This window comes from Nematostella vectensis, chromosome 8, assembly GCF_932526225.1.
Source record: "Nematostella vectensis chromosome 8, jaNemVect1.1, whole genome shotgun sequence".
Lineage (NCBI taxonomy): Eukaryota > Metazoa > Cnidaria > Anthozoa > Actiniaria > Edwardsiidae > Nematostella > Nematostella vectensis.
Window position 1 is genome coordinate 2657838 of NC_064041.1, and position 25304 is coordinate 2683141.

The 25304-nt window shown below is 40.0% G+C and overlaps 4 protein-coding genes and 1 long non-coding RNA gene across 5 annotated transcripts; 4 read left to right on the plus strand and 1 right to left on the minus strand.

The window, feature by feature from the left end:
* Positions 1-514: 514 nt before the first annotated feature.
* Positions 515-3122, plus strand: LOC116611882 (RAB6-interacting golgin-like). The gene is made up of 4 exons (XM_032372496.2): positions 515-1055; positions 1411-1521; positions 1876-2016; positions 2694-3122. The coding sequence occupies exons 1-4, from the start codon at positions 667-669 to the stop codon at positions 3073-3075; spliced, it is 1023 nt and encodes a 340-aa protein (XP_032228387.2). The 5' UTR covers positions 515-666; the 3' UTR covers positions 3076-3122.
* Positions 3123-6154: 3032 nt separating this feature from the next.
* On the plus strand, positions 6155-15908 carry LOC5501167 (KIF-binding protein). The gene is made up of 7 exons (XM_048731668.1): positions 6155-6734; positions 8309-8574; positions 9060-9314; positions 12310-12434; positions 13341-13545; positions 14385-14573; positions 15428-15908. The coding sequence occupies exons 1-7, from the start codon at positions 6220-6222 to the stop codon at positions 15721-15723; spliced, it is 1851 nt and encodes a 616-aa protein (XP_048587625.1). The 5' UTR covers positions 6155-6219; the 3' UTR covers positions 15724-15908.
* Positions 15909-16208: 300 nt separating this feature from the next.
* Positions 16209-16856, plus strand: LOC125570246. The gene is made up of 2 exons (XR_007312592.1): positions 16209-16516; positions 16678-16856. It is a non-coding gene; the product is annotated as an uncharacterized LOC125570246 (long non-coding RNA).
* Positions 16857-19463: 2607 nt separating this feature from the next.
* LOC116606032 (formin-like protein 5) lies at positions 19464-21805 on the minus strand. The gene is made up of 3 exons (XM_048731673.1): positions 21672-21805; positions 20751-20921; positions 19464-20487 (listed from the first exon to the last, which is right to left on the minus strand). The coding sequence occupies exons 1-3, from the start codon at positions 21765-21767 to the stop codon at positions 20110-20112; spliced, it is 645 nt and encodes a 214-aa protein (XP_048587630.1). The 5' UTR covers positions 21768-21805; the 3' UTR covers positions 19464-20109.
* Positions 21806-22573: 768 nt separating this feature from the next.
* On the plus strand, positions 22574-24488 carry LOC116605462 (KIF-binding protein). Its single transcript, XM_048731676.1, has 2 exons — positions 22574-22803; positions 23660-24488. The coding sequence occupies exons 1-2, from the start codon at positions 22761-22763 to the stop codon at positions 23908-23910; spliced, it is 294 nt and encodes a 97-aa protein (XP_048587633.1). The 5' UTR covers positions 22574-22760; the 3' UTR covers positions 23911-24488.
* The last annotated feature ends 816 nt before the right edge of the window (positions 24489-25304 follow it).

Here is a 25304-nt window from a genome sequence, read left to right on the forward strand (position 1 = left end):
CTCTAAAACAGTGAGATCCCTTTTTGTTTAATTGAATATTGAATTACTAATAACATTCTGCATTCTCGCTAACTATATTCTTAGACATTTCGAGTCAAAGTATTTTGCACTGTACTTATTAACATGAGTGAATGATTATCAGATGCACGTAACGAAAAGAAAACACATACATTCAATATTCAAGAAAATCACAAGTTAGAAAAAATAACGTAACAGTTTATATATAGATATAGTACATCACATAACTGAGTACAGCTATTGTAAGAGAGGGTAGAAAATAATTTTTAATCCTTTGCAATAGCATGTAATTTATGGTAACCACAAAATGATTTTTTTTTCAAAAACAAATTCTTAATGGATTAAATTTATCAGGAACCCACCCTATCTCAACTTCTCTTGAAACACTCCGGCGAAAAGGTCAAATAAACATATTGCGGCCTGCAAAAAATAAAATAAATAGATAAATTCACTAATGATGGCTTGCGTGACGGGTGACGTGGCGGTTGGCAGCATAGCAAGTCACGCCATGTCAAGAGGAGGTGACCTGAGTTCTAGTGTAAGGTTTGAAGATGGCGGCAGAGTCGTCCCGTTCTTCAATGATTTGTTTGTTTTGATTTGTAAACTGCCTTGATTTTAATCACTTTGAAAAATACGCAAATCTCAAGGATGTCTAGTTGGGCAGGCTTTACAGAAGATGAAATACGACGGATGAGAATAGACCATGGAGAAACTGAATCGATGGGAAAACAGAATGGTGAATTTCCTTTGAAAAAGTCTTCTCTAAAGGTCGTTACAAAAAAGTCTCGAGTCAGAGAAAAGATCAGAAAAAGTGAGAAAAAGATAATTAAAGAATCTGTTGAAAGTGTTGAAAATGACAAAGATCAAGTAAATGATGAAAGTGTACGTGAAATCCCGAGAGAAAATCCTGCACCAGAGTCAGAAAGATCACTTTCTCCGCCAGATAGTAAAATTCAAGAGGAAAAACCTTCATCAGTGGAGTTGGAAGAACAAAAACAAATGGATGCAGAGCCTGGAATGATAACAGAACCCGAAAGGTATATAACCTAACGTTACACGAAGTGCGTTTTAGCAAAAATATTGATGTTTCAATAAAAAACTTAGGAGAACTAACTGCACATCCTTGTCTGGGACAATTAAAAAAGTAACTTAGCACAACCTTTATAAGAATAATCGTGTCCATTTTCAATTTGGTATTAGAAGAAAAATACGTATATTTTCTTAAACACTGAGTCAAAATAGATATAATTTTTTTCCTTAACTGCTTTCATTGCTATGACAACAATTATTTCACATTGTATATTATATATTAAGGAATAGTTCGTAACTTATTTAACAAACATATTAGAAAAATATAGTTTATATAGAAATTATATTTTTATTTTTACACAGGATTCAAGCAATTGAGTTGTCATCTCTTGAAAAACTACAGCAGAAACAGAAAGAAATTGAAGATGAGAACAAGAAAAAGAAAGCTGCCTTGCAGGAAACACTAAAACTAAGGTAGATAAAAATGTGTTAACAAGGAAGTATGTAAATATGTAAGGTCTTAGGGGAGGGAGTGTGTTTATTTTCACCCCAGCCTGCCTCAGCTAGCATATAGCGGTCTTTTCTTATTTAGGAATCATGAGATTTTACACATTTCCCCAAAAATCTACACCAACCAACCCTATCCACCCCCCTAGAAAAAATCCTTGCTACACAGCTAAACAACTATATGTGTGTCCATATGAAAAACATGTGTTGCGGGATAGAGAATTACATTTGTATTTGTATATATTGTTTTTGCTTACAGTACATGCATTAATGCCTTACAACAATGACTTGGCTTTATACATCTATCTTGTCTAAATTCAGATACCGTAAAACTCAAGCAGAAGCCAAAACACTCCAGTTGGTCCAGAATGAGCTTAGTCACCTGGATACGCTGCTATCAGCAGATGTTGCAATTCTTAGAGACAAGATAGAAGAAGCTGCACGTGACTTTGCGCAAGCGCAGTAAGTATATATACTTTAGTAAGCAGTCTTTTATAAAAGACCGTTTACTACAGCAACAGGTGTCAGTGCGACAACTCTGTACTGTAACCGCAACAGATAGTGATGAAGGTTTATACACCCACTCTAGACAATCATCGTGACATTATATAATTTGTGAAGTAAATCACTAGAAATTTCTCAGCCAGCTTTTCATGAGGGGAAATCAATGACAAAAATGTCTCTAGCTTTTGCGCATGTAAAAATGAAAAGACAATAAAGTGAAGGAAGCAGAGACTTAATGGGAGAAAAGGAGCCACTGAATTCTTATCTTCCCTCTCCTCTTCAGGGGGTGAAGGAGGGAGTAATCAACACCACTTTTTGGGTTTGCGAATCCATGAGTTAAAGATAAAAAATTCATTGGAAATTATCTTTTAAATGGCCACAAACATATAAAAAAAATAGCAGAACTTGAAATCAAGGAATGTGCATTTAAAAAAAATAACATTTTCTATGGAGTTTGTTTATGGAGCTGTCTTGATAGTGATGTTGGTAAAGACAAAATTATATGATGATGGTGGCAGTGTTAATGATGCTGATGAAATGTCATGATGTTGATGGTGCCACGAAATAATGATTGTATGTTAGTGCTTTATCATCTTTACCTTGGAAAAACAGAGTTTATCTAATTGCCTTTCTAGGAAATGCTATGAAAGAGCAGAGAAAGAATTTGTTGAATCAAAGCTTGATCTACATAGAAAAACAGAACGGAAGGAGATGCTCACAGAGCACTTGTATGCCATCATACAAGAGAATGAACAAAGAAAAGCGAAAAAGCTAGAGGAACTTATGGCAAAACTGAATGTGCCTGAGGCTGAACTTCTTACGTCAGAGTGTCCAGAAAAATGTGATGGCACTGAGAAAGATGGTCTGACCAAACCACTGATTTCCTTAGAGAAAATTACAGAGCAACAAGAGGAAAATAAAGAAAAAGACAAAATAGTTAGTGAACCACCCGTAAGACGAGACTGGGAACTGAGTATAGAGACTGAAAGACAGCAAACATCTCCGTCAGACTGCTAATTCAGGGGCTGTAACAAAGGGTGGGGACCACGTGTCCCCCATTATGTTAAAAAAATTATAAGGAAATAACCAGTAGGGGCGTGGCTGTGCCCCTCCCCATTCTTTTAAAAAAATTATATGGGAATAACCAGTAGGGGCATGGCTGTGCCCCCCCATTCTTTTAAAAAATTATATGGGAATAACCAGTAGGGGCGTGGCTGTGCCCCCCCCCCCAATATTTTCAAAAAATTATAAGGAAATAACCAGTAGGGGCGTGGCTGTGCCCCCCCCCCAATATTTTAAAAAATTATAAGGAAATAACCAGTAGGGGCGTGGCTGTGCCCCTCCCCATTCTTTTAAAAAATTATATGGGAATAACCAGTAGGGGCGTGGCTGTGCCCCCCCCCCCAATATTTTCAAAAAATTATAAGGAAATAACCAGTAGGGGCGTGGCTGTGCCCCCCCCAATATTTTCAAAAAATTATAAGGAAATAACCAGTAGGGGCGTGGCTGTGCCCCTCCCCATTCTTTTAAAAAAATTATATGGGAATAACCAGTAGGGGCATGGCTGTGCCCCCCCATTCTTTTAAAAAATTATATGGGAATAACCAGTAGGGGCGTGGCTGTGCCCCCCCCCCCAATATTTTCAAAAAATTATAAGGAAATAACCAGTAGGGGCGTGGCTGTGCCCCCCCCCCCAATATTTTAAAAAATTATAAGGAAATAACCAGTAGGGGCGTGGCTGTGCCCCTCCCCATTCTTTTAAAAAATTATATGGGAATAACCAGTAGGGGCGTGGCTGTGCCCCCCCCCCCAATATTTTCAAAAAATTATAAGGAAATAACCAGTAGGGGCGTGGCTGTGCCCCCCCCCAATATTTTCAAAAAATTATAAGGAAATAACCAGTAGGGGCGTGGCTGTGCCCCCCCCCAATATTTTCAAAAATTATAAAGAAATAACCAGTAGGGGCGTGGCTGTGCCCCTCCCCATTCTTTTAAAAAATTATATGGGAATAACCAGTAGGGGCATGGCTGTGCCCCCCCATTCTTTTAAAAAATTATATGGGAATAACCAGTAGGGGCGTGGCTGTGCCCCCCCATTCTTTTAAAAAATTATATGGGAATAACCAGTAGGGGCGTGGCTGTGCCCCCCCCCCAATATTTCAAAGTCTACTACAGCACTGTATTTAATAGGATAAGTTGAACATAAAAGGTATAAATAGTATATACAATATATAGACTTATTTTTAAATCAGAAGAGTTTTTACATCCCTTCTGGGTTCAAATCGAAATGGTTTTATGATTTTATACTGTACTTTTATAGTTGTTATGTGTTATCACTACAACAGCAGTATTTTATGCCTCTAAGAGGAAAATTCAATAAAATTATGAAGTACTCTTTGTTTTTTCCCTTGCGTCTTTCTTTAAACAAACCAACACATTTTGAAACACTTAGATTTGCTTTTCTTGTCTCTGAACAAGGTCTGCCTTATACTCCCACAACCGCATGAGTTTGATCTACTTGAGTTTGATCTACTTGAGTTTGATCTGCTTGAGTTTGATCTACTTCAGTTTGATCTGCTTGAGTTTGATCTGCTTGAGTTTGATCTGCTTGAGTTTGATCTACTTAAGTTTGATCTACTTGAGTTTGGTCTACTTGAGTTTGATCTACTTGAGTTTGATCTACTTGAGTTTGATCTACTTGAGTTTGATCTACTTGAGTTTGATCTACTTCAGTTTGATCTACTTGAGTTTGATCTACTTGAGTTTGATCTACTTGAGTTTGATCTGCTTGAGTTTGATCTGCTTGAGTTTGATCTACTTGAGTTTGATCTGCTTGAGTTTGGTCTACTTCAGTTTGATCTACTTCAGTTTGATCTACTTCAGTTTGATCTACTTGAGTATGATCTACTTGAGTTTGATTTACTTCAGTTTGATCTACTTCAGTTTGATCTACTTGAGTTTGATCTACTTGAGTTTGATCTACTTCAGTTTGATCTACTTGAGTTTGATCTGCTTGAGTTTGATCTGCTTGAGTTTGATCTACTTCAGTTTGATCTACTTCAGTTTGATCTACTTGAGTTTGATCTACTTGAGTTTGATCTACTTGAGTTTGATCTACTTGAGTTTGATCTACTTGAGTTTGATCTACTTGAGTTTGATCTACTTGAGTTTGATCTACTTGAGTTTGATCTGCTTGAGTTTGATCTACTTGAGTTTGATCTACTTGAGTTTGATCTACTTGAGTTTGATCTACTTGAGTTTGATCTACTTCAGTTTGATCTACTTGAGTTTGATCTACTTGAGTTTGATCTACTTGAGTTTGATCTACTTGAGTTTGATCTACTTGAGTTTGATCTACTTGAGTTTGATCTGCTTGAGTTTGATCTGCTTGAGTTTGATCTACTTGAGTTTGATCTACTTGAGTTTGGTCTACTTGAGTTTGATCTACTTGAGTTTGATCTACTTGAGTTTGATCTACTTGAGTTTGATCTACTTGAGTTTGATCTACTTGAGTTTGATCTACTTGAGTTTGATCTACTTCAGTTTGATCTACTTCTACTTCTACCCCTTAAGAGATCACGTGACCTTTCTGGGTGGCAAATTCAAAACAAAATAATTAAACAAAAAATCATAAATGACTGCGCCTGTCACACCAGAAAACGACAAAAAATAAAATATTTAAATGAAACTAAACGCTTTCTCAAAAATAGAGAATTTGGCTTTTTCGTAAGCGCTGAAGTTTTTTGTTGTTGTTGTTGTTGCTATTATTTTGCCACTAAAAGCCTGAGCGTGTGCTAATTTGCAACCCAGACGTTTGCCGTATAGAAAGCTCTCACGAACAAATCCACTCTATAAAATTGCGCTACGCAAGGGAATTATTGTTTCAAATAGGCAAAATGACGATTTTCTATAGGATAATTTTTCGCAAGCGATAAAAATCGCTATAAAGCGGGAGATTTGGTGCTCAACGCGGGAGAACGGGAGAAGGGGTCCTAAATCTTTAAAACTCCCGCCTACTGCGGGAGAGTTGACAAGTATGATGGAGAGAATGTGCCACACCCTGGGCGGCTCTGCATCCCCGTGTAGTATGGGTTACCTTTAGCGAGAGAGACTGGGAATCAAACACAGAGATACCGTGGCAGTAGCATTTTACAAATCCAAGATGGCGGACACAAGTGAGGTGGAACTGTCATTGGATTCTCGCGTGGAGGAAATCAAAAACTGGCTTAAAAATGAAGGATACGAGAAATATAAAGAATCGAGACGCCTGTCTCAAGAGGAATCTAAAAATGATCCTGAGTCGGAGCCTTATAAGTCAAAGTACGCGTCAAGAAACTTGCTCCAAGAAATGAAAACAGTCTTGGAGGGTTTACAAAGCGAGGGGGATCAGTTTGCCTCGCTTTTGATAGCTGCTCTAGACTATCAGCTTGGCGTTAACTATATGGAGACAGAGGAGACCAGTTCAGGAGAGGAACACTTTGTGCGATGTTTAAGTTGTGTGCAGGGAAATTTGGACAATAGGTGCAGTTCGCTTGCCCTTCATTGCATGAACCAGTTGGGCATCCTGTGGAGTCAGAGGAACGACGCTACTCGGGCACTAGGATTTCTGGAGGGAGCTGAGAAGCTGTATCACAGATATCGGAAGGATGTGGGAGGGTCACCATACACGATTCATGAGTAAGTGCTATTATGCATAACCAAAAATTCATACAGAATATACACAATCCTTATTTTGATGTCATGGTTTAAATAATAATTTTGGCCGTGTATCATGGCCTTTCTGTAAACTGTAAAATATAATAACTCCTTGATAAAGAATTAAGTTTTCTATGATAAAATATCATCTTTGTTTGGAAGATGTAAAGGGGACCCTTCCTCTTCACCCTTTTGTTTTTGACTCAAAAAATACCTTCAAATTTGGGATGTGTATTATACATGATACTTCTTTTTCGATAGGTACAAAAATACATACAAATAAAAACAATACATAGCTATAATGTGCTGTTATATCATCACGTAACTTACAATAATGTATATAAAAACTTAAACACCATAAAAACGGTTTTCTTTTATAGATTAGATACAAAGTTTCATCACGAAACCGTGCTATAAAAGTGTAAGGACCGCCCACAATCGACACCTTTTGAATTCAAATCAGAAGTAAAGATGGCAGGTGGTAACGGAGCTCGAAGCGGGAAAATAAATTTCTTCGATTTGCTTATATATCGTACAATTCAGAGGCAAAAATAAAACATATTTAGAAACTTAAAGTAGACTTATACATCACATATGAAATCTAGAATCACAAAAGGAGCTGATTCTCACAAAAATTTGACCAAGATTTGAGTTGAATTCGAATTACGCGCCGATTTCTTGGGGTTATTCATGGATTTCCTTGTCTCCGCCATGTTTACGAGCCCACAATATCTTTATAGCCGCTACACAGTAAAGAACATGCAAGTTGTCGAGTTACAAAGCCTGTACTGACAATCTTTAGCCGTTTACAGCAAGAATAGCAATGGAAACGAGAAATTAAGTCCTACAGTATAGCAATTTTGCTGGAGATTTTAAAATTATTTCGCTTTTAAATCGTCTGTTTACAACTTAGCATCTGCAACGTGACTTGTGCAACGGTAGTATATTTATCAATTGCGGCTAGTACCTTGCGATTCGCTCATCCTTTTATTAAGTGGTTAAAACAACTTTTTTACAAAAGCTTTGTTATATTACAGGTTTACTTTCAAAGGAGGAATTCTGCTGGGGTAAAAGGCTAAAATGTAGATATTAGATCGCATAACAACGCGTGTAATTGTAATTCAACATATAGCGGTGTTTATTGTCATTCTGCGGTTTATGAAAATCTTTTTGAATGTTCCTTGTAGAGTTTAAGCTATGAATTGTTGCAATTTGAAATAATTTAAGCAGGATCAATTAAAAGTCTTCCTCTCTATTCACATTGTTATTCAAAGCGCTACCGGGAGCTGTTGTCAGTTCAGAGGATGAATGACAAGTAAAGGTGACAAACGCCTAGCACAGGCCCTTTTATAGCACGGTTTCGTGTTTAAGAGAAAACCATCTCATCACAAAAAACTTGCAGTATGAGTATTTTATCTGCAAAATTAACTATAAAAAAGACTCCAATGTAATGTTTGTTGCTCATGGTCAAGACATATTTTCCACTGATATTCCCACATGCTACACTTAATATATAAGCACTAACAGTGAACTCTGGGCTGTTTTTGATCTTGTAGGCTATTCCATCCTGACGAAGAAAGTATATCAGAACATGACAGGGAGTCAGAGTTTGAAGCAGCATTCACACACACCCTGTACTACCTAGCACAAGTCCATGGTGCCCTCGGCAACCGCAAGCGCAGTGGGCAGTACTGCAACACCACCCTGCAGCGTCAGCTGGACACCAAACAATACAACCCTCTTGACTGGTCGCTGAACTGTGCCACCCTGTCACAGTATTATATAACACAGGGGAACTATAACATGGCGAGGCATTGCTTGGGTATGTAACTTTTTTCAAATAGAAACTGGAAAAGAAAACAATTGCTAAGGTGCTATTACAGTAGTTAGTATAAGTTGTGGTGATGATGTCACAAGAAGATAATGGTTGCTATGATTATGATGCTGGTAATGATGGTGGTGGTGTGGTTGAAAGTCTTGATGATATTGATAATAATGGTTATGATAGTCTGTTGATAATTATGATGATGATGATTATGATTATGATTATGATGATGATAAGGATGAAGATTATGGTGATGATGGTTATGGTGATGGTGGAGTTGTGGATCGTGACAATGATGTTGTTGTTGGTGATGATGGTAATGATGATAGTTGGGATGGTAATAATGATTGTAGTTGTGTTGATGATGGTTATGATGATGGAATTGAGGGTGAAGATGGTGATGGATTATTATAACTTAAATGATAACAGTAGTTCCATGCATGTTACCATTGTCTAAAATTATCAAATGTAATTTTTTTCAGCATGTGCAAGTGTAGTGCTCTGTGAAGCAATGGAATGTGACGTGGCTGAACCTGTCCAAGAGACTGATGGTGAATTCGAACGACAAAAGAAGGAGAAACTCCCTCAAACAAAGGCTGATATTGCTCGATGCTGGGCAAAATACTGTCTAAACGTGATAAGGAGGGAGGATTTTGAAGACGAGGAGGACGAGGAAAATAATGAAGAAAACAAGGAAGATTTGGAGAGTAAGAATGAAGAAGAAAATAGGGACAAAGGTAATAAAATGATTTCAATATCAAAAAAATATAAGTTATGTGAAAGGACCTATGTAAGAGCATCCCCACTTTGTTATAATGCCCCCCACCCCCAAATATGTGGATGCTGATCTCTGTGAAAGCTATCACTTTTCTAAAATTCAAAGGTCCCACAGATCCTATAAAGGGTTCGTACAAGTCCTTGAAAACCTTGAAAGTGCTTGAATTTTAAAATTTGAAATTCAAGGTCTGGAAAGTGATTGAATTCTTATTATTGGTCCTTGAAATTCCTTGAAAAATATTCGATTAAAGAAATAAAAGTAAATCTTATTGGAGTAAAGATTAATAGCAAATTGTAGCCAAATATATGGTTTGCGAGTCATTTCTTTTCATTTTCTTTGTACAAGATAAAGTATGTAAAATCCATGCCCAAAAACAGGATCAGCATAGATCATACGCAGATTGTACAAAGAAAGGAAGTGTGCTTCGCCATGTTCTAGCTATTGCTGATGATGGTGGTGGGCTACAAGCATGTGAAGATAGCAGATTGTGATCTCCTGGTGCTCCAGTACACAGAATTTGTGGAGAAAGCTGAGCAAGCCCAGAAGACCATCTTCTTGGATTTTAACTACAAGAAGGTTCCTTGGATATATTGATTTTCTCATCAAATTTTAAGGCATCTCGATTCTCGAATTTTAGAGATTCGACTTCTCGTTCTGGTACTTAAGAAAAGCAAGATCTCGTTTACTCTGATTTTCAAAAAAGGCCTTCTTGTTCTCTCGGAAATATTTCTCGGATTGACCATTCGCCACAAGCTGGACAGTGGGTGCGTACTTCTTCTTCTATATAACCCCATCTCCTTTTATGAAGATTCTTATAAGGTATCATAATTTCAACAAAAACGATAATAACAAAAATATAATAAGTAGAGTTACATAAGTCAATGCAATAATAGTTCGCTTGCTTTCTTAAAAGCGTTAAGACTGGCTGCCCTTTCAGTTAGTTCCGGTAGACAGTTCCAATCCCTGATGGTCCGCGGGAAGAACGATTTTTTGTGATAGTAGGTTCTTGAAGGTGGCACTTTGTAGCTATTCATATGCCCGCTTATTCTATACATCGGCGAGACCGTTGGCAGGCCATCAGTGATAACAAGGCCATGGTGTATCTTGTAGAACATCAGGAGCCTTGCTCTCTTCGGATTTCTAGTGAGGACCAACCCAGATAATTGAGCATCTCACTCACACTTGCTGTTCTGTCGTAGTGATGAAGCGCAAACCTTGCTGGGGGCGTTGTACCATCTCTATTCTGATGATGTTTGTCTTTGTGAATGGGTCCCATACAGTACACACATACTCAATGTATGGGCGCACTACCGCGAAGTAAGCATACGTCTTTAGCTTGGGGGAGCCTATTCTCAGGTTACGCCGAAGGAAACCGAGGGTGCTGCTTGCTTTGTTGCAGATGTTGTTTATATGCTTATCCACCTCAAGTCTGATGTAAGGGTTACCCCAAGGTATTTTGCCGAGTCGACAGCACACATGGTTTTGCCGTGAAAAGTATTGTGTGTAGGTTTTTGCTTGCGTCCAACCCTTAAGATCTTACATTTAGCTGGGTGAAATTCCATGCTCCATTGTTTCTCCCACATGGCTAATTAGTCTTGGTCCTGTTGCAAAGTGAAGGCATCCTCGGTAGACTTGATGATTAAATATAAGATAGTATCATCTGCACAGAATCTCACGAAGGAGGTCAGATTGTCTGGGAGATCGCTAATGTAATAGAGGACATGGGCCCAATACAGAGTTTTTGGGTACTCCAGAGAGGACGTCTACAACTTTAGATTATTCCCCGTCAAACACCACCTTCTGCTTCCTTGCAGATAGGAAGGACTTAATCCACTGATTGGTTTTAACACAAACGCCATAGTGCTTTAACTTTGATATAAGGAGTCGGTGATTTCCCTTGTCAAATGCTTTACTGAAATCCATCACCAAAACGTCGATCTGATTACCTTCATGCATATTGTCCACCAACGAGTGTATAAAACCAAAAAGCTGTGTTTCACATGATCGTAGTGCTCTAAAATCATGCTGCTGTCTCTCCTACAGGGCTTTATAAAGGACCAGAGACGCTTCATCCCCTAGAACTCACCTTCTGAATTATGAGTTGTTGTTATACTTGGGCCCAATATTCTTTCCTTGATTCTGAATGGATTTTTCTTACATCATCTAGCCTGGAAGAGTTGTATTTGTATCTGTTGACACTCTCTCATGGTCAGGCAAGAGTCGAAAGAGACTTCTCTGCAAATGTCAGTTAAAAACCTTAATAAAGTTGTTCACAATCGTGGGCTTACTGATCTAGATATAAGTAAGGCGCTGCTAGATGCGGCAAGTTAAGGGAGGAAACATTAGATCAAATGTCATGAAGACTAGAGAAGGGCCAAGGAGAAGATTGTTGTAAGCTGTAAGCGAAAATGCCAAGAAGAACTAGAGAACAAGTGAAACTGTTCAAAGGGCACAACTAGGCCTCCTCACCAAGTCGATTGCACTGCGAATCGGTGCTAAGAAAAAGCAAAAGGCTTTGAAAAAAGAAAGTTTTGAAAATTTGAAGATCTCACCCAAAGTTGCAAATCTGTAGGCGAACGTTTGCTTGAAATCACTGTTCAATAACTTTTTATTTTCAATACGAAAATAGACTATGTACAATTGATAAAAGCTTTGGTAAGACTTGGAAAAGTTTATTTGCCCTCTATTTTCTCTATGAATTTATCGTATCAATAGTCCTTGAATTTCTACAAAAAGTCATTGACAAAGTCCTTAAAAGTCCTTGAATTTCATTTGTGGAAAATTGTACGAACCCTGCCACAGATCTCTGCGAAAGCTACACTATCAGTTTCCTAAAATTCAAAGTTCCTACAGAAAACACAACTTATTTATTGTTAATAAATAAGTGTTATTGTTAAATAATTTATTATAGAACAATTTGTAACCATACATTTTCAATAATTGCAATATCCCAGGAAGCTGTACATCAGAACCAGCTGATGAGAAAGGGGATGAGAAGAATCCACTGAGATTTGAGTCCTTAGAAGTGACGTCATATGAGCAGTCAGTACCCGACAAAGTGGTCAGTGGTTTTGAAGAGGTGAGGCCTTTTGACATCCTAGTAGGGCAGTGGCAAAGGGGGGGGGGGGATGAGAGGTGTCGGGGTTCAAAATAACTTTTTTGAAATCTGCTAGATTTTGCCAGCTTTTTTAATTTAGGTGGCGAAAAAAGCCTGCATCCCCAAATTATGAAAGAGGAATACAGAAAAAAAGTGCCGGTAAACACCAGTAAACAGCCGGCTATCGCCGGTAGCCAGCCGCTATTTTGAACCCTGGGTGTTATGCAAAGGAGGGGGTAAGGGTGTCAAAGTGCTTGCAACCTTTGTAATCTATGTGAAGGGATTCTGTGAATGCCATTTTTTGTGAAAGAAATGGGTGCATCCTGAAGGGGGGGGTGGGTGCAGTATTTCTGAAAGGGTGGTCTATCCCAAAGAGAAGGGGGCATGGAGCACCATGAAGACAACATGTTGGTTGCACCCTGAATGGTTACACCCATCCCATTTATATTCATTTCTAAGAAATGTCAAAACATTGTGTACCATACATACACGGATGAATGTTCCTGTCTTCGGGATTTTCATTCATTGGTGAATTTTTTTCAAATTCCGGAAAGATTTCGTATTCGGGAAGCCGATCTTTTCTTTGGAAGAACGATCTTGAAAATCGGAAGAAAGTTCTCGCCCTCGAGTGTTAACCTCGGTGATAAACGATTTTAAAAACAGGAAGAAAGATCTTTTCTTCGGAAGAACGATATCTTGCCCTCGGAACCACGATCGATCTTGAAAACCGGAGATGGTTCCTCGTAAAAAAAACTGATATCGTTCTGCATATCGTAAAAGGGTTCTGCTTAATGTCGAAAACGATATTTTTCTCCGGTGTACGTCTTCCCTTGCTGGGTCACATACAGTATTTATATTTTTATTCTGTATCAATTCAATTCCCTCGAGGCGCGTGAAATCTTCAAGCAAGGTCAGAGGTGGCTCACCCAAGCTAAAGAGTATTACGAGCTGGATGGTCACGTGTCTGATTACGTTCAGATAGAGCAAGACGTGAGCCAGCTGTACAAAGAGCTCGCTAAACTGGAGACGGACAAAGAGCGCAGGTGCAAGATGCACAAGAGACGTGTGGACGTGCTGTGCGCCGTGCTGGCAGGTAACAGGAGTAGTGGAGACCTTTTAAAGGCTCGTTTACACTAACAACTTCTGTCCTTCATCAATTGCTTTCCTACGAAACAAACTACGATTTTTCCAGCGATGCCATTACCGCCAGGTCGACCTAATTCTCAGTCATTGCGATGTTTCATGTTTTTTTTTGCTCGAGAAATGATTAATCTTGGTATTTTAATTAGTATTGGCCTGATTTGATTGACAGATTTTTCGGAGTTTTCCTAGGGAGCTCCCTTTTATAGTGCGCGTGCGTGTTTAAAGTTCATAAAACCTTTCACTTATATCAATCTAGCCAAACAAAGCATAGATAAAATTTCAAATTCTAAAAAGGGAACTGAATTTGATTGAAATTTGAATTTTCAAACAAACATGCCATATTGACTTTGCAAGTTTGTGCTGAGTTTCTCAAGGCCTTCATTATGTCACTTTAACAAACAGGACTTGGAATACCATTGATAAGTCAGATTTTGCCGTTCACTCCGTCTCTTTTGAATGCTATACTGGTACTATATTGTTAAACCATGCTATCCCTTCTCCTCGCTGTGGCAAGTTGACATTCATTAAACAGAATATTGTGAATAGAGACAGGAAATCGTGAAATCATTTAACATATCATTCCAAAAGATTTTGATTTTGTTGAAAATGCTCGAATGATATTAAATGCGCGAATGATCAAATTAAAAAGCGCATCATAAATTTTAGATATCCTGGTGGCTCTGTGCAACGGATTGACCATGTCTATCTCACAAATCGTTGACGATAATTGTGTACTGTTGTAGGATTTTTATTTCATATCCCTTGATAAGTCTCCGCATCTCCTTTTAGAACTGAATCCCCAGCATTACCTGCAAATATGCCGCCAGCTTATGTTCGAAACAGCAGAAGCTTACAGTGAAATGGTAGACCTGAAGATTGCCCTTGCCAAGGAGAGCGGCGTACCTCCCTCCGTTCACGTCATCAAGAAAATCAACCACCTCGTAACCCAGAGCATCAAGTTTTTCCAAACCTTCATAGGTAAGCAGCAATAGATCAGCCATCTCATAAATCATGTATCACGATCTTCCAAACCTTCATAGGTAAGCAACAATAGATCAGCCATCTCATAACCCATGCATCACGATCTTCCAAACCTTCATAGGTAAGCAACAATAGATCAGCCATCTCATGCATCACGATCTTTCAAACCTTCATAGGTAAGCAACAATAGATCAGCCATCTCATAACCCATGCATCACGATCTTCCAAACCTTCATAGGTAAGCAACAATAGATAAGCCATCTCATAACCCATGCATCACGATCCTCCAGACGTTCATAGGTAAGCCATGATAGATCAGTCTTCATAGGTTAGTTAGGTAAACCATCTCATAATCAAGAGCATAAATTTTTCAGACCTCCTTAATTACGTCACGATGGATGCTCCGCATTGCAAATTCGACTACATTGATAATTTATTGAAACGTAAAAGAGGCAACGTACTGCCTAAGTACCACTCACCCCCTTTGGCATGACAGAGCTGACTAACGTGGCGAAAACAAACACAATCGAAGTGTTGAATTGTTCGAGTAAAATACAAAAGGCTGACTTCACTGGCTGTTTTAGCTAAATGTACAGTCATACTGTACAAAAGATGACAGATTTATCGATAATAATGGGGTCATAAAGAAAATTTTAGCCTCAGCTGTTCTCTAGTTTTCTTAGCATCGACAAAATGTGGCAGTTCGCCGGTAAAAAGCCGCCATTTCAAAACAAAAAGGCTTGTTTAACCGTGCGGTACTTGAACTAGTCTTCCGTTTTTCGGCACTGTCCTTTAGCGCAGTGTTCTGAGTTTGCTTTATGAGTTACTTTTTTCGTCATTTTTATCAATAGACTCCATGAAACAGAAGCAGGTTCTCCCCGAGACCTATGATGATGATATAGTGCGGCCGGCGCTTGTGTCTCACTTCTGCGTCGCTCGCCTCCATGGAAAGATCATCTGCTCCGAGACCCGCACAAAAGTGGACAATTTGCAGAAGAGCCTTGAGCTGTATAAGTACGTGGTCAACTACTGCGACAGCCACCCTGGACTCCCGGTCGCTGTTTTCAAGGACGAGCTGGAGATTTCAAGAGAAATGACAGGATTACTGCCGTTAAAGATGGCGAAGATAATGGCCCAGTCGTCCTGAAAGAATCGACCAATATACCCTCCAGTCGAGTTGCGATTCGTTATCGATTGGGTGCTACACTTCAGAAGCAACTGCCGAGTCGTCATAAGAGATGTTTTCAAGCCGACTTACGATCTCTTATCGACTATCGATTTCTTATCGATATTCGCGCTTCCTGAAGGTAACAGATGGCAAGATAACTGACCCAAAATTTAGTTAAGGGTCCATAAGATATCATATCTGGACGCATATTATTCATATTGATACTTATTTATTTACTTTTATCTAAAATGCATGGTGTATTGGCATTGAGGAGGTTTCACTGTATAACGGATAATAAATGTTTCGGTCCACTGGGTGTCCGTTAAATGGAGGCTCTGTTAGAAAAGAGGAGGTGATACTGAGTAAAGCGATCTTGCTCGTTAATTCTACCGTGCTCAAACATATGAAACATTTATTATACTCGAAATGTCCTACTACCTTAGTATATGCTGAGTATATGCTCTAGGATGCTAGAATCTTTTTCTTCATTTTATATCCAATTACTTATAAGCTTGTCTTTGATTGTATCTATCGCAAAGCAGAGTAATCAACTTGAAGACATTTTGAGAACAAGTAGCGGTAAGGGTTATTTTCGTGATCCGTGAAAGACAAATTGAAAACCGTGATTGCTACTTTCGCCGTGATTCGTGAATGCCGAAAGTTGCGGTTTATCGTGATCGTGAAACGTGATTTCAGATTTTTGAAACTCGTGAAACGTGCAGGGATCTCCCTTACCGCCCCTGTGAGAAGAAGTTGCTCTTTGACAGCTGAAGTAAGTCAGTTCTGAAAAATGTCGGAAAATGCTTTACTGCAAAAATATGATTTGTTATCAATCTTATACTAAAGACCAATAAAGTAGATTTGACTGTTGGAAATTAGAGAGTTCATATTTAAGAAGTCATTTATGATTATTTTATATTTTATTGCTTTTAGGTGGCTTTACCACATACAAAATTAATCAACTGTTGGCAATTATTCAATTGCTGGCATGAGAACAAACGAGAACAAGGTGACATTAACTTAAATATACCTACTGTTGTGGAAACCGCATGCTATAAAGAAACGGTGATCCAATCACAATACTGGAACAAGTCAAATTAAAAATATTATGCCAAAATATTATGCCAAAATATTATGTTTAGTTATCACTTTGAATTTTAGATTAAAGTCGAAGGAAAAAAAGGAAATCGCCGACAATCGACCAAAAACTCTAAATATAACTCTGCATACAACCCTGAATATCAATAACTTCACCAAGACAGATGTCTAAGATAGACCATGATCATGAAGCAAACATTCAGGGTATGTTTTTTTGTGAATGAAAATAGCGCCCGCAAGAAGCCAAAAGGAGGAGGGTTGGTAAAGAAGAGGGAAGGGGGCAAGGCGCGCCCGCTACATTCGCCATCTTCTCCTAGGGGGGGGGGGGGGGGGTTGACACCCTTCCCATGATGCACTTCGTCAAAGCATATTATCAACCGCCGCGCGTCGTGATGTGGCGCAGATGATCTTAGTCATGAAGGCGGTGGTAAGAGCAAGATGGAATAGCTCGGAGGCATTCCGAGGAAGAAACTAGCTTGATTATCGCCGAATGCCCATCTTGAATGAAAATTCAAGATTTAAATTTGAAAAGAGATGTTTTCTTTGCCTATCAAATCCACGGCCTTCTCCCACGGGCCTTAATTACTCAATCCCGGACGATTTAACGATTTAATTACAATACCTATGCCTTTTATACTGTATTTTTATTTTTTTGGTAAATATTGCACTGATGGTCACAAGAAATTTGTTTCCTGCAGCTAAAAATGACTACAAAATAACGAACTCTTAAAAAATAGCGTGCGCGCGCATGTAATGGCGTCATTTTCGATTGCCCCTGAAGCGCGCGCAGACAGTTTGAAAAATAAAATACACCTACAATAACCTCATTTTCTAGCCAAAGTTGGCGAAATATTCCTCGAACTCAAGGCTTAGTTGTAGTCTAATTTTTCTTCTGGCAAATCCTCATCAAATCTGTGCTTGATATGTTATTTTAGTTAGTCAAAAGCTAAGACAACCGGTTCGTGCAACCCCAGTAAAACAAGGACAGCAAGATGACGTGATCAATTTTCAGAGACTAGTTGATTCAAGTAGTCTATCTTCAAGGCCAAAATTCGCCCCTTAGGAGTGAGGTAGTTTAGAGGTAGACCCCGATTAATAGTCTATTAGGGTAGAGAGTCCTTAGAATTCGAAATATTTGTCTTACAAAAATGTAAACAAACAAGACGGCGGGGCAATGTTTCGGAATCTTAGTTTGCATCTCAAAACTCACAAACCAAATCTACATACCATTATTACATAATGTATGAAAAAACACACACATGAGCTAGCTTGTGACTCCAACTTTAATTCTTTAGGTTTCATTTTACTTGTTTTACACATTTAATAAGAATAATTTGACATTTTCTTCGATGCATTTTGACGGATTTTTCCCGCGAATTTCGCGCGTTTTTTGCTGCTAACTCAGAAAATCACGCGCAAGTGCTCGTGGACAGGGTGTCAAACCCCCCTAGGGGCGGAGCAACCAGGCCTTTGTGGGTTCAGGAGATGAAGAGGGAGCCTGGTGAAGGACCATCTGAGGTGTCGGTGCGTCTTTGTAGCTGTAGGGCCTGTGGTGTTTAGACGAGACCTGACACCTGCAAGGCCTGTGGTGTTTAGACGAGACCTGAAAGCTGCAAGGCCTGTGGTGCTTAGACGAGACTTGACAGCTGCAAGGCCTGTGGTGTTTAGACGAGACTTGACAGCTGCAAGGCCTGTGGTGTTTAGACGAGACCTGACAGCTGAAAGACCTGTGGTGTTTAGACGAAACCTGACAGCTGCAAGGCCTGTGGTGTTTAGACGAGACTTGACAGCTGCAAGGCATGTGATGTTTAGACGAGACTTGACAGCTGGAAGGCCTGTGGTGTTTAGACGAGACCTGACAGCTGCAAGGCCTGTGGTGTTTAGACGACACCTGACAGCTGCAAGGCCTGTTGTGTTTAGATGAGACCTGACAGCTGCAAGGCCTGTTGTGTTTAGACGAGACCTGACAGCTGCAAGGCCTGTGGTGTTTAGACGAGACCTGACAGCTGCAAGGCCTGTGGTGTTAAGACGAGACCTGACAGCTGCAAGGCCTGTGGTGTTTAGATGAGACATGACAGCTGCAAGGCCTGTGGTGTTTAGACGAGACCTGACAGCTGCAAGGCCTGTGGTGTTTAGACGAGACCTGACAGCTGCAAGGCCTGTGGTGTTTAGACGAGACTTGACAGCTGGAAGGCATTTGGTGTTTAGACAAGACCTGACACGAGGGGCCGGAGGGGACGAGGCGGGTTTTTTTTTTACAGTAGCAATTTTAGGTTTTAGTACGCAGGTAAATCAAGCCTGGCTTGTTTTGCGTAATTTTTATTGAACGCCATGTTGTTAAAGACCAAGATTGCTGACAAAAGAAATATCTCAGGATCTTCTCCCCAAGATTTATATATATATAGGACTATTTGTTAAAATAGTAAAAAGCTATCTTATTTTAATTTTGTTAACGTTAAACCGAAAATCTTTTGTACAGCCTTTGGGTACAGCCAACTTTTTTTCAATCAAATAAACTACATCTGCATTTTTTAATATTCAGGTGGAACCAGCTGATAATTGTTCGTGTCCTTGTCAGTGCTTTGACGTGCTCCTATGGGTATGAATAAAACAAATCCAGGTTTTTGGGAACTGAATTATTTTTATTCATAAGTATTTTGACATTTTGTTACCTTATGACAGAACGCAGTCAGATCGTGACCTTACTATGACACGTGACCCGTGATCTTCTTACGGGACATGACCTTCCTATGACGCGTGAACTTACAATGGCACGTGACCTTTCTATGACACGTGACCTTACAATGGCACGTGAACTTACAATGGCACGTGACCTTTCTATGACACGTGACCTTACAATGGCACGTGAACTTACAATGGCACATGACATTTCTATGACACGTGACCTTATGACTGGGTCATGTGACCTTTCTATGATACGAAACAATACAATGGTACGTGATCTTATTATGACCTACAAGGACTCGCGACTTAAGTTCTTTTGACCTTTATCTGTCCTTACAATGGCTATGTATGATAAGACACAAAAAATCAAAGGCAAAACTTAAACATGGTTGGACATGCTTAGTCAATTTTCTTCCAGTTATTTTACAAACGCAACGATTTGTTTGAAGTACAAATTAGTAAATATACCTTTATGATATACAACGAAAAATTGCCATCCGGAACAATCTATTTCCAGACAGAGGACCCTTAACAGCACATTACTCAGCGCTCCAACATCTCATCAGCGCTCCAACGTACACATTAGTAAGGAGGAGGTGGACCATAGCTAGGTGGAGGTGGGCCGTACCCTGCTGGAGGTGGGCCGTACCCTGCCGGAGCTGGGCCGTACCCTGCAGGAGGGGGGCCATATCCAGGGTAGCCGGCTGGGGGTGGTGGTGGGTGCTGTCCAGTGGGATAGCCACCTGCTGGAGGAGCAGTGTGTGTGCCAGGGTAGCCACCTGGATATCCAGTGGGTGGGGGAGGATGAGGGTGCCCTCCGTGTGGAGGAGGGGGTTGAGGGTATCCACCAGAGAGGTGTGGTGGGGGATAGGTCCCGGGTTGAGGATAGCTTGGGGTTGGTGCTGGGTAGCCTCCTGTGGTTCTGTGGTCTGGGACATATGTCTGACCATACGGACTGAACTGTAGAGAGGAAAAGAAAAAAAAGGTAGTGGTTCGAAGCCTACGGTGTAAATGAAACGTGCGTTGCAGCCCCACGTGTCAAAGGTGTTGTATAAAAAAGTGTTAAACGGACTCGAACGGTTGCAATGCTAGCTTCGTGAGCTAAAAAAAAAAAAACGAAATAAAAACTGCCTAAACATCCAGGGAAGTAACAATAACTAGGATAAAAAGACGAAAACAACTGAATTATGCTATCACTCCCCCTTCCGTCCCTAGTAACTCACCAGTAGCTTGGCCTCAAAGAACGCGGGCTCACTCTTGTAACAGCTCGCAGGTGACAACACGCATCCATTTGCGTCAACGCCAACGTGTTGCCTCGGCAACATGCATGACTCCAGAGAAGCGTAATGGTCGGGAGACTCGTGTATGTAGAAGTGACAGTAGTTGTCAAAGAACTAGAATTAGATGAGCTAACAGTTAGCGAACGCCCAACAAACAGACGGCTGAATTAGTATTATGTCATCCTCTTCAATGAGACCCTTAAGATATGATGACTGCATGACAGTGACGACAGAAAACAAAGGATAATTCAAATGGCTGAAGTTGAAATTCATTCCATATTCCAAGTTTTACGTTTTTCCAAGGACGACAATGTTTGTAGTATATCAAAATTAGATAGCTGTATTTGCTATTGTAGCGATAAAATATTAGATAAATTGTTGTCTTTTTTATAAAGTAAAGGAATTTATTTTTCTGGGTAAAGACATCCCAGCCTCGCCGTTGAGGCCAAGTAATCACCAATACACAAAAGCCAAGGCTTCTTTTTGCGCCTTCACCAGAACTTCTTTACCTTTTATCTAAGTACTCCTGACAAAGAGCGATCCCGGTGGTTAAGGACGTTTTTATACCTGATGTTGAGATCGTAAACCTTAAAGTAGTAGTCCAGATACAAGGTAGTAGAAAGCATGTACCCGACATCTTTGGTTAAAAGTACGACTTGACTTTCATTTTTCGTAAGCACCTTTCATCAAGCCTAGATCTGCAGGGCTCCCTGTGGTTAATAACTGTACTCACCTTCCTTCTGACCTGTGCACCATCTATCCGAGATAGTAGCCTGGATCCTTAAGCTTGGCGCCTGTGCGCCATCTTTACCGCGATAGTAGCCTGGATCCTTAGGGTTACCTGTGGTTAATAACTGTACTCACCTTCCCTCTGACTTGTGCGCCATCTATCCCGAGGTAGTAGCCCCGATGTGCAACGCTGGCCAAGGCGACTACATTCCCACCGATCTGAGTCACCATAAACTGGGCTAGGGAAGAGTGAAATATAAGAAAACAACTTCATATTAATCATCATATATATATAATCATCCTCTCCATCATCATCATCACAAGCCACCTAAAACACTGTAAATATCATCAATTGCTATTGCTATCAATAATTAATCCTGTCAGCTTAGATAAATTAATTAGGCTTCTATCGTTTTCATCAACATCAAAGTGCTTGCAACCTTTGTAATCTATGTGAAGGGATTCTGTGAATGCCATTTTTTGTGAAAGAAATGGGTGCATCCTGAAGGGGGGGTGCAGTATTTCTGAAAGGGTGGTCTATCCCAAAGAGAAGGGGGCGTGGAGCACCATGAAAACAACATGGTGGTTGCACCCTGCATGGTTACACCCATCCCATTTATATTCATTTCTAAGAAATGTCAAAACATTGTGTACCATACATACACGGATGAATGTTCCTGTCTTCGGGATTTTCTTTCATTGGTGAATTTTTTTCAAATTCCGGAAAGATTTCGTATTCGGGAAGCCGATCTTTTCTTTGGAAGAACGATCTTGAAAATCTTAAGAAAGTTCTCGCCCTCGAGTGTTAACCTCGGTGATAAACGATTTTAAAAACAGGAAGAAAGATCTTTTCTTCGGAAGAACGATATCTTGCCCTCGGAACCACGATCGATCTTGAAAACCGGAGATGGTTCCTCGTAAAAAAAACTGATATCGTTCTGCATATCGTAAAAGGGTTCTGCTTAATGTCGAAAACGATATTTTTCTCCGGTGTACGTCTTCCCTTGCTGGGTCACATACAGTATTTATATTTTTATTCTGTATCAATTCAATTCCCTCAAGGCGCGTGAAATCTTCAAGCAAGGTCAGAGGTGGCTCACCCAAGCTAAAGAGTATTACGAGCTGGATGGTCACGTGTCTGATTACGTTCAGATAGAACAAGACGTGAGCCAGCTGTACAAAGAGCTCGCTAAACTGGAGACGGACAAAGAGCGCAGGTGCAAGATGCACAAGAGACGTGTGGACGTGCTGTGCGCCGTGCTGGCAGGTAACAGGAGTAGTGGAGACCTTTTAAAGGCTCGTTTACACTAACAACTTCTGTCCTTCATCAATTGCTTTCCTACGAAACAAACTACGATTTTTTCAGCGATGCCATTACCGCCAGGTCGACCTAATCCTCAGTCATTGCGATGTTTCATGTTTTTTTTGCTCGAGAAATGATTAATTTTGGTATTTTAATTAGTATTGGCCTGATTTGATTGACAGATTTTTCGGAGTTTTCCTAGGGAGCTCCCTTTTATAGTGCGCGTGCGTGTTTAAAGTTCATAAAACCTTTCACTTATGTCAATCTAGCCAAACAAAGCATAGATAAAATTTCAAATTCTAAAAAGGGAACTGAATTTGATTGAAATTTGAATTTTCAAACAAACATGCCATATTGACTTTGCAAGTTTGTGCTGAGTTTCTCAAGGCCTTCATTATGTCACTTTAACAAACAGGACTTGTAATACCATTGATAAGTCAGATTTTGCCGTTCACTCCGTCTCTTTTGAATGCTATACTGGTACTATATTGTTAAACCATGCTATCCCTTCTCCTCGCTGTGGCAAGTTGACATTCATTAAACAGAATATTGTGAATAGAGACAGGAAAGCGTGAAATCATTCAACATATCATTCCAAAAGATTTTGATTTTGTTGAAAATGCTCGACTGATATTAAATGCGCGAATGATATTAAATGCGCGAATGATCAAATTAAAAAGCGCATCATTAATTTTAGATATCCTGGTGGCTCTGTGCAACGGATTGACCATGTCTGTCCCACAAATCGAAGACGATAATTGTGTACTGTTGTAGGATTTTTATTTCATATCCCTTGATAAGTCTCCGCATCTCCTTTTAGAACTGAATCCCCAGCATTACCTGCAAATATGCCGCCAGCTTATGTTCGAAACAGCAGAAGCTTACAGTGAAATGGTAGACCTGAAGATTGCCCTTGCCAAGGAGAGCGGCGTACCTCCCTCCGTTCACGTCATCAAGAAAATCAACCACCTCGTAACCCAGAGCATCAAGTTCTTCCAAACCTTCATAGGTAAGCAACAATATATCAGCCATCTCATAACCCATGCATCACGATCTTCCAAACCTTCATAGGTAAGCAACAATAGATCAGCCATCTCATAACCCATGCATCACGATCTTCCAAACCTTCATAGGTAAGCAACAATAGATCAGCCATCTCATAACCCATGCATCACGATCTTCCAAACCTTCATAGGTAAGCAACAATAGATCAGCCATCTCATAACCCATGCATCACGATCTTCCAAACCTTCATAGGTAAGCAACAATAGATTAGCCATCTCATAACCCATGCATCACGATCTTCCAAACCTTCATAGGTAAGCAACAATAGATCAGCCATCTCATAACCCATGTATCACGATCTTCCAAACCTTCATAGGTAAGCAACAATAGATCAGCCATCTCATAACCCATGCATCACGATCTTCCAAACCTTCATAGGTAAGCAACAATAGATCAGCCATCTCATAACCCATGCATCACGATCTTCCAAACCTTCATAGGTAAGCAACAATAGATCAGCCATCTCATAACCCATGCATCACGATCTTCCAAACCTTCATAGGTAAGCAACAATAGATCAGCCATCTCATAACCCATGCATCACGATCTTCCAAACCTTCATAGGTAAGCAACAATAGATCAGCCATCTCATGCATCACGATCTTCCAGACGTTCATAGGTAAGCAACAATAGATCAGCCATCTCATAACCCATGCATCACGATCTTACAGACGTTCATAGGTAAGCAACAATAGATCAGCCATCTCATAACCCATGCATCACGATCCTCCAGACGTTCATAGGCCAGCCATGATAGATCAGTCTTCATAGGTTAGTTAGGTAAACCATCTCATAATAAGAGCATAAATTTTTCAGACCTCCTTAATTACGTCACGATGGATGCTCCGCATTGCAAATTTCGACTACATTGATAATTTATTGAAACGTAAAAGAGGCAACGTACTGCCTAAGTACCACTCACCCCCTTTGGCATGACAGAGCTGACTAACGTGGCGAAAACAAACACAATCGAAGTGTTGAATTGTTCGAGTAAAAATACGAAAGGCTGACTTCACTGGCTGTTTTAGCTAAATGTACAGCCATACTGTACAAAAGATGACAGATTTATCGATAATAATGGGGTCATAAAGAAAATTTTAGCCTCAGCTGTTCTTTAGTTTTCTTAGCATCGACAAAATGTGGCAGTTCGCCGGTAAAAAGCCGTTGTTTAACCGTGCGGTACTTGAACTAGTCTTCCGTTTTTCGGCACTGTCCTTTAGAGCAGTGTTATGAGTTTGCTTTATGAGTTACTTTTTTCGTCATTTTTATCAATAGACTCCATGAAACAGAAGCAGGTTCTTCCCGAGACCTATGATGATGATATAGTGCGGCCGGCGTTTGTGTCTCACTTCTGCGTCGCTCGCCTCCATGGAAAGATCATCTGCTCCGAGACCCGCACA

Excerpts from the sequence above, each read along its gene's own strand:
- LOC116606032 (XM_048731673.1), bottom strand. The coding sequence starts at position 21,767 with ATGGTGACTCAGATCGGTGGGAATGTAGTCGCCTTGGCCAGCGTTGCA. Across the intron at positions 20,922-21,671 it reads GCGCACAAGTCAGAGGGAAG|TTCTTTGACAACTACTGTCA; the intron begins GTGAGTACAGTT and ends ATCTAATTCTAG. Across the intron at positions 20,488-20,750 it reads TCTTTGAGGCCAAGCTACTG|TTCAGTCCGTATGGTCAGAC; the intron begins GTGAGTTACTAG and ends TCCTCTCTACAG.
- LOC5501167 (XM_048731668.1), top strand. The coding sequence starts at position 6,220 with ATGGCGGACACAAGTGAGGTGGAACTGTCATTGGATTCTCGCGTGGAG. Across the intron at positions 13,546-14,384 it reads GCTGTGCGCCGTGCTGGCAG|AACTGAATCCCCAGCATTAC; the intron begins GTAACAGGAGTA and ends ATCTCCTTTTAG. Across the intron at positions 14,574-15,427 it reads GTTTTTCCAAACCTTCATAG|ACTCCATGAAACAGAAGCAG; the intron begins GTAAGCAGCAAT and ends TTTTATCAATAG.
- LOC116611882 (XM_032372496.2), top strand. The coding sequence starts at position 667 with ATGTCTAGTTGGGCAGGCTTTACAGAAGATGAAATACGACGGATGAGA. Across the intron at positions 1,522-1,875 it reads CAGGAAACACTAAAACTAAG|ATACCGTAAAACTCAAGCAG; the intron begins GTAGATAAAAAT and ends GTCTAAATTCAG. Across the intron at positions 2,017-2,693 it reads CGTGACTTTGCGCAAGCGCA|GAAATGCTATGAAAGAGCAG; the intron begins GTAAGTATATAT and ends TTGCCTTTCTAG.
- LOC116605462 (XM_048731676.1), top strand. The coding sequence starts at position 22,761 with ATGCACAAGAGACGTGTGGACGTGCTGTGCGCCGTGCTGGCAG. Across the intron at positions 22,804-23,659 it reads GCTGTGCGCCGTGCTGGCAG|AACTGAATCCCCAGCATTAC; the intron begins GTAACAGGAGTA and ends ATCTCCTTTTAG.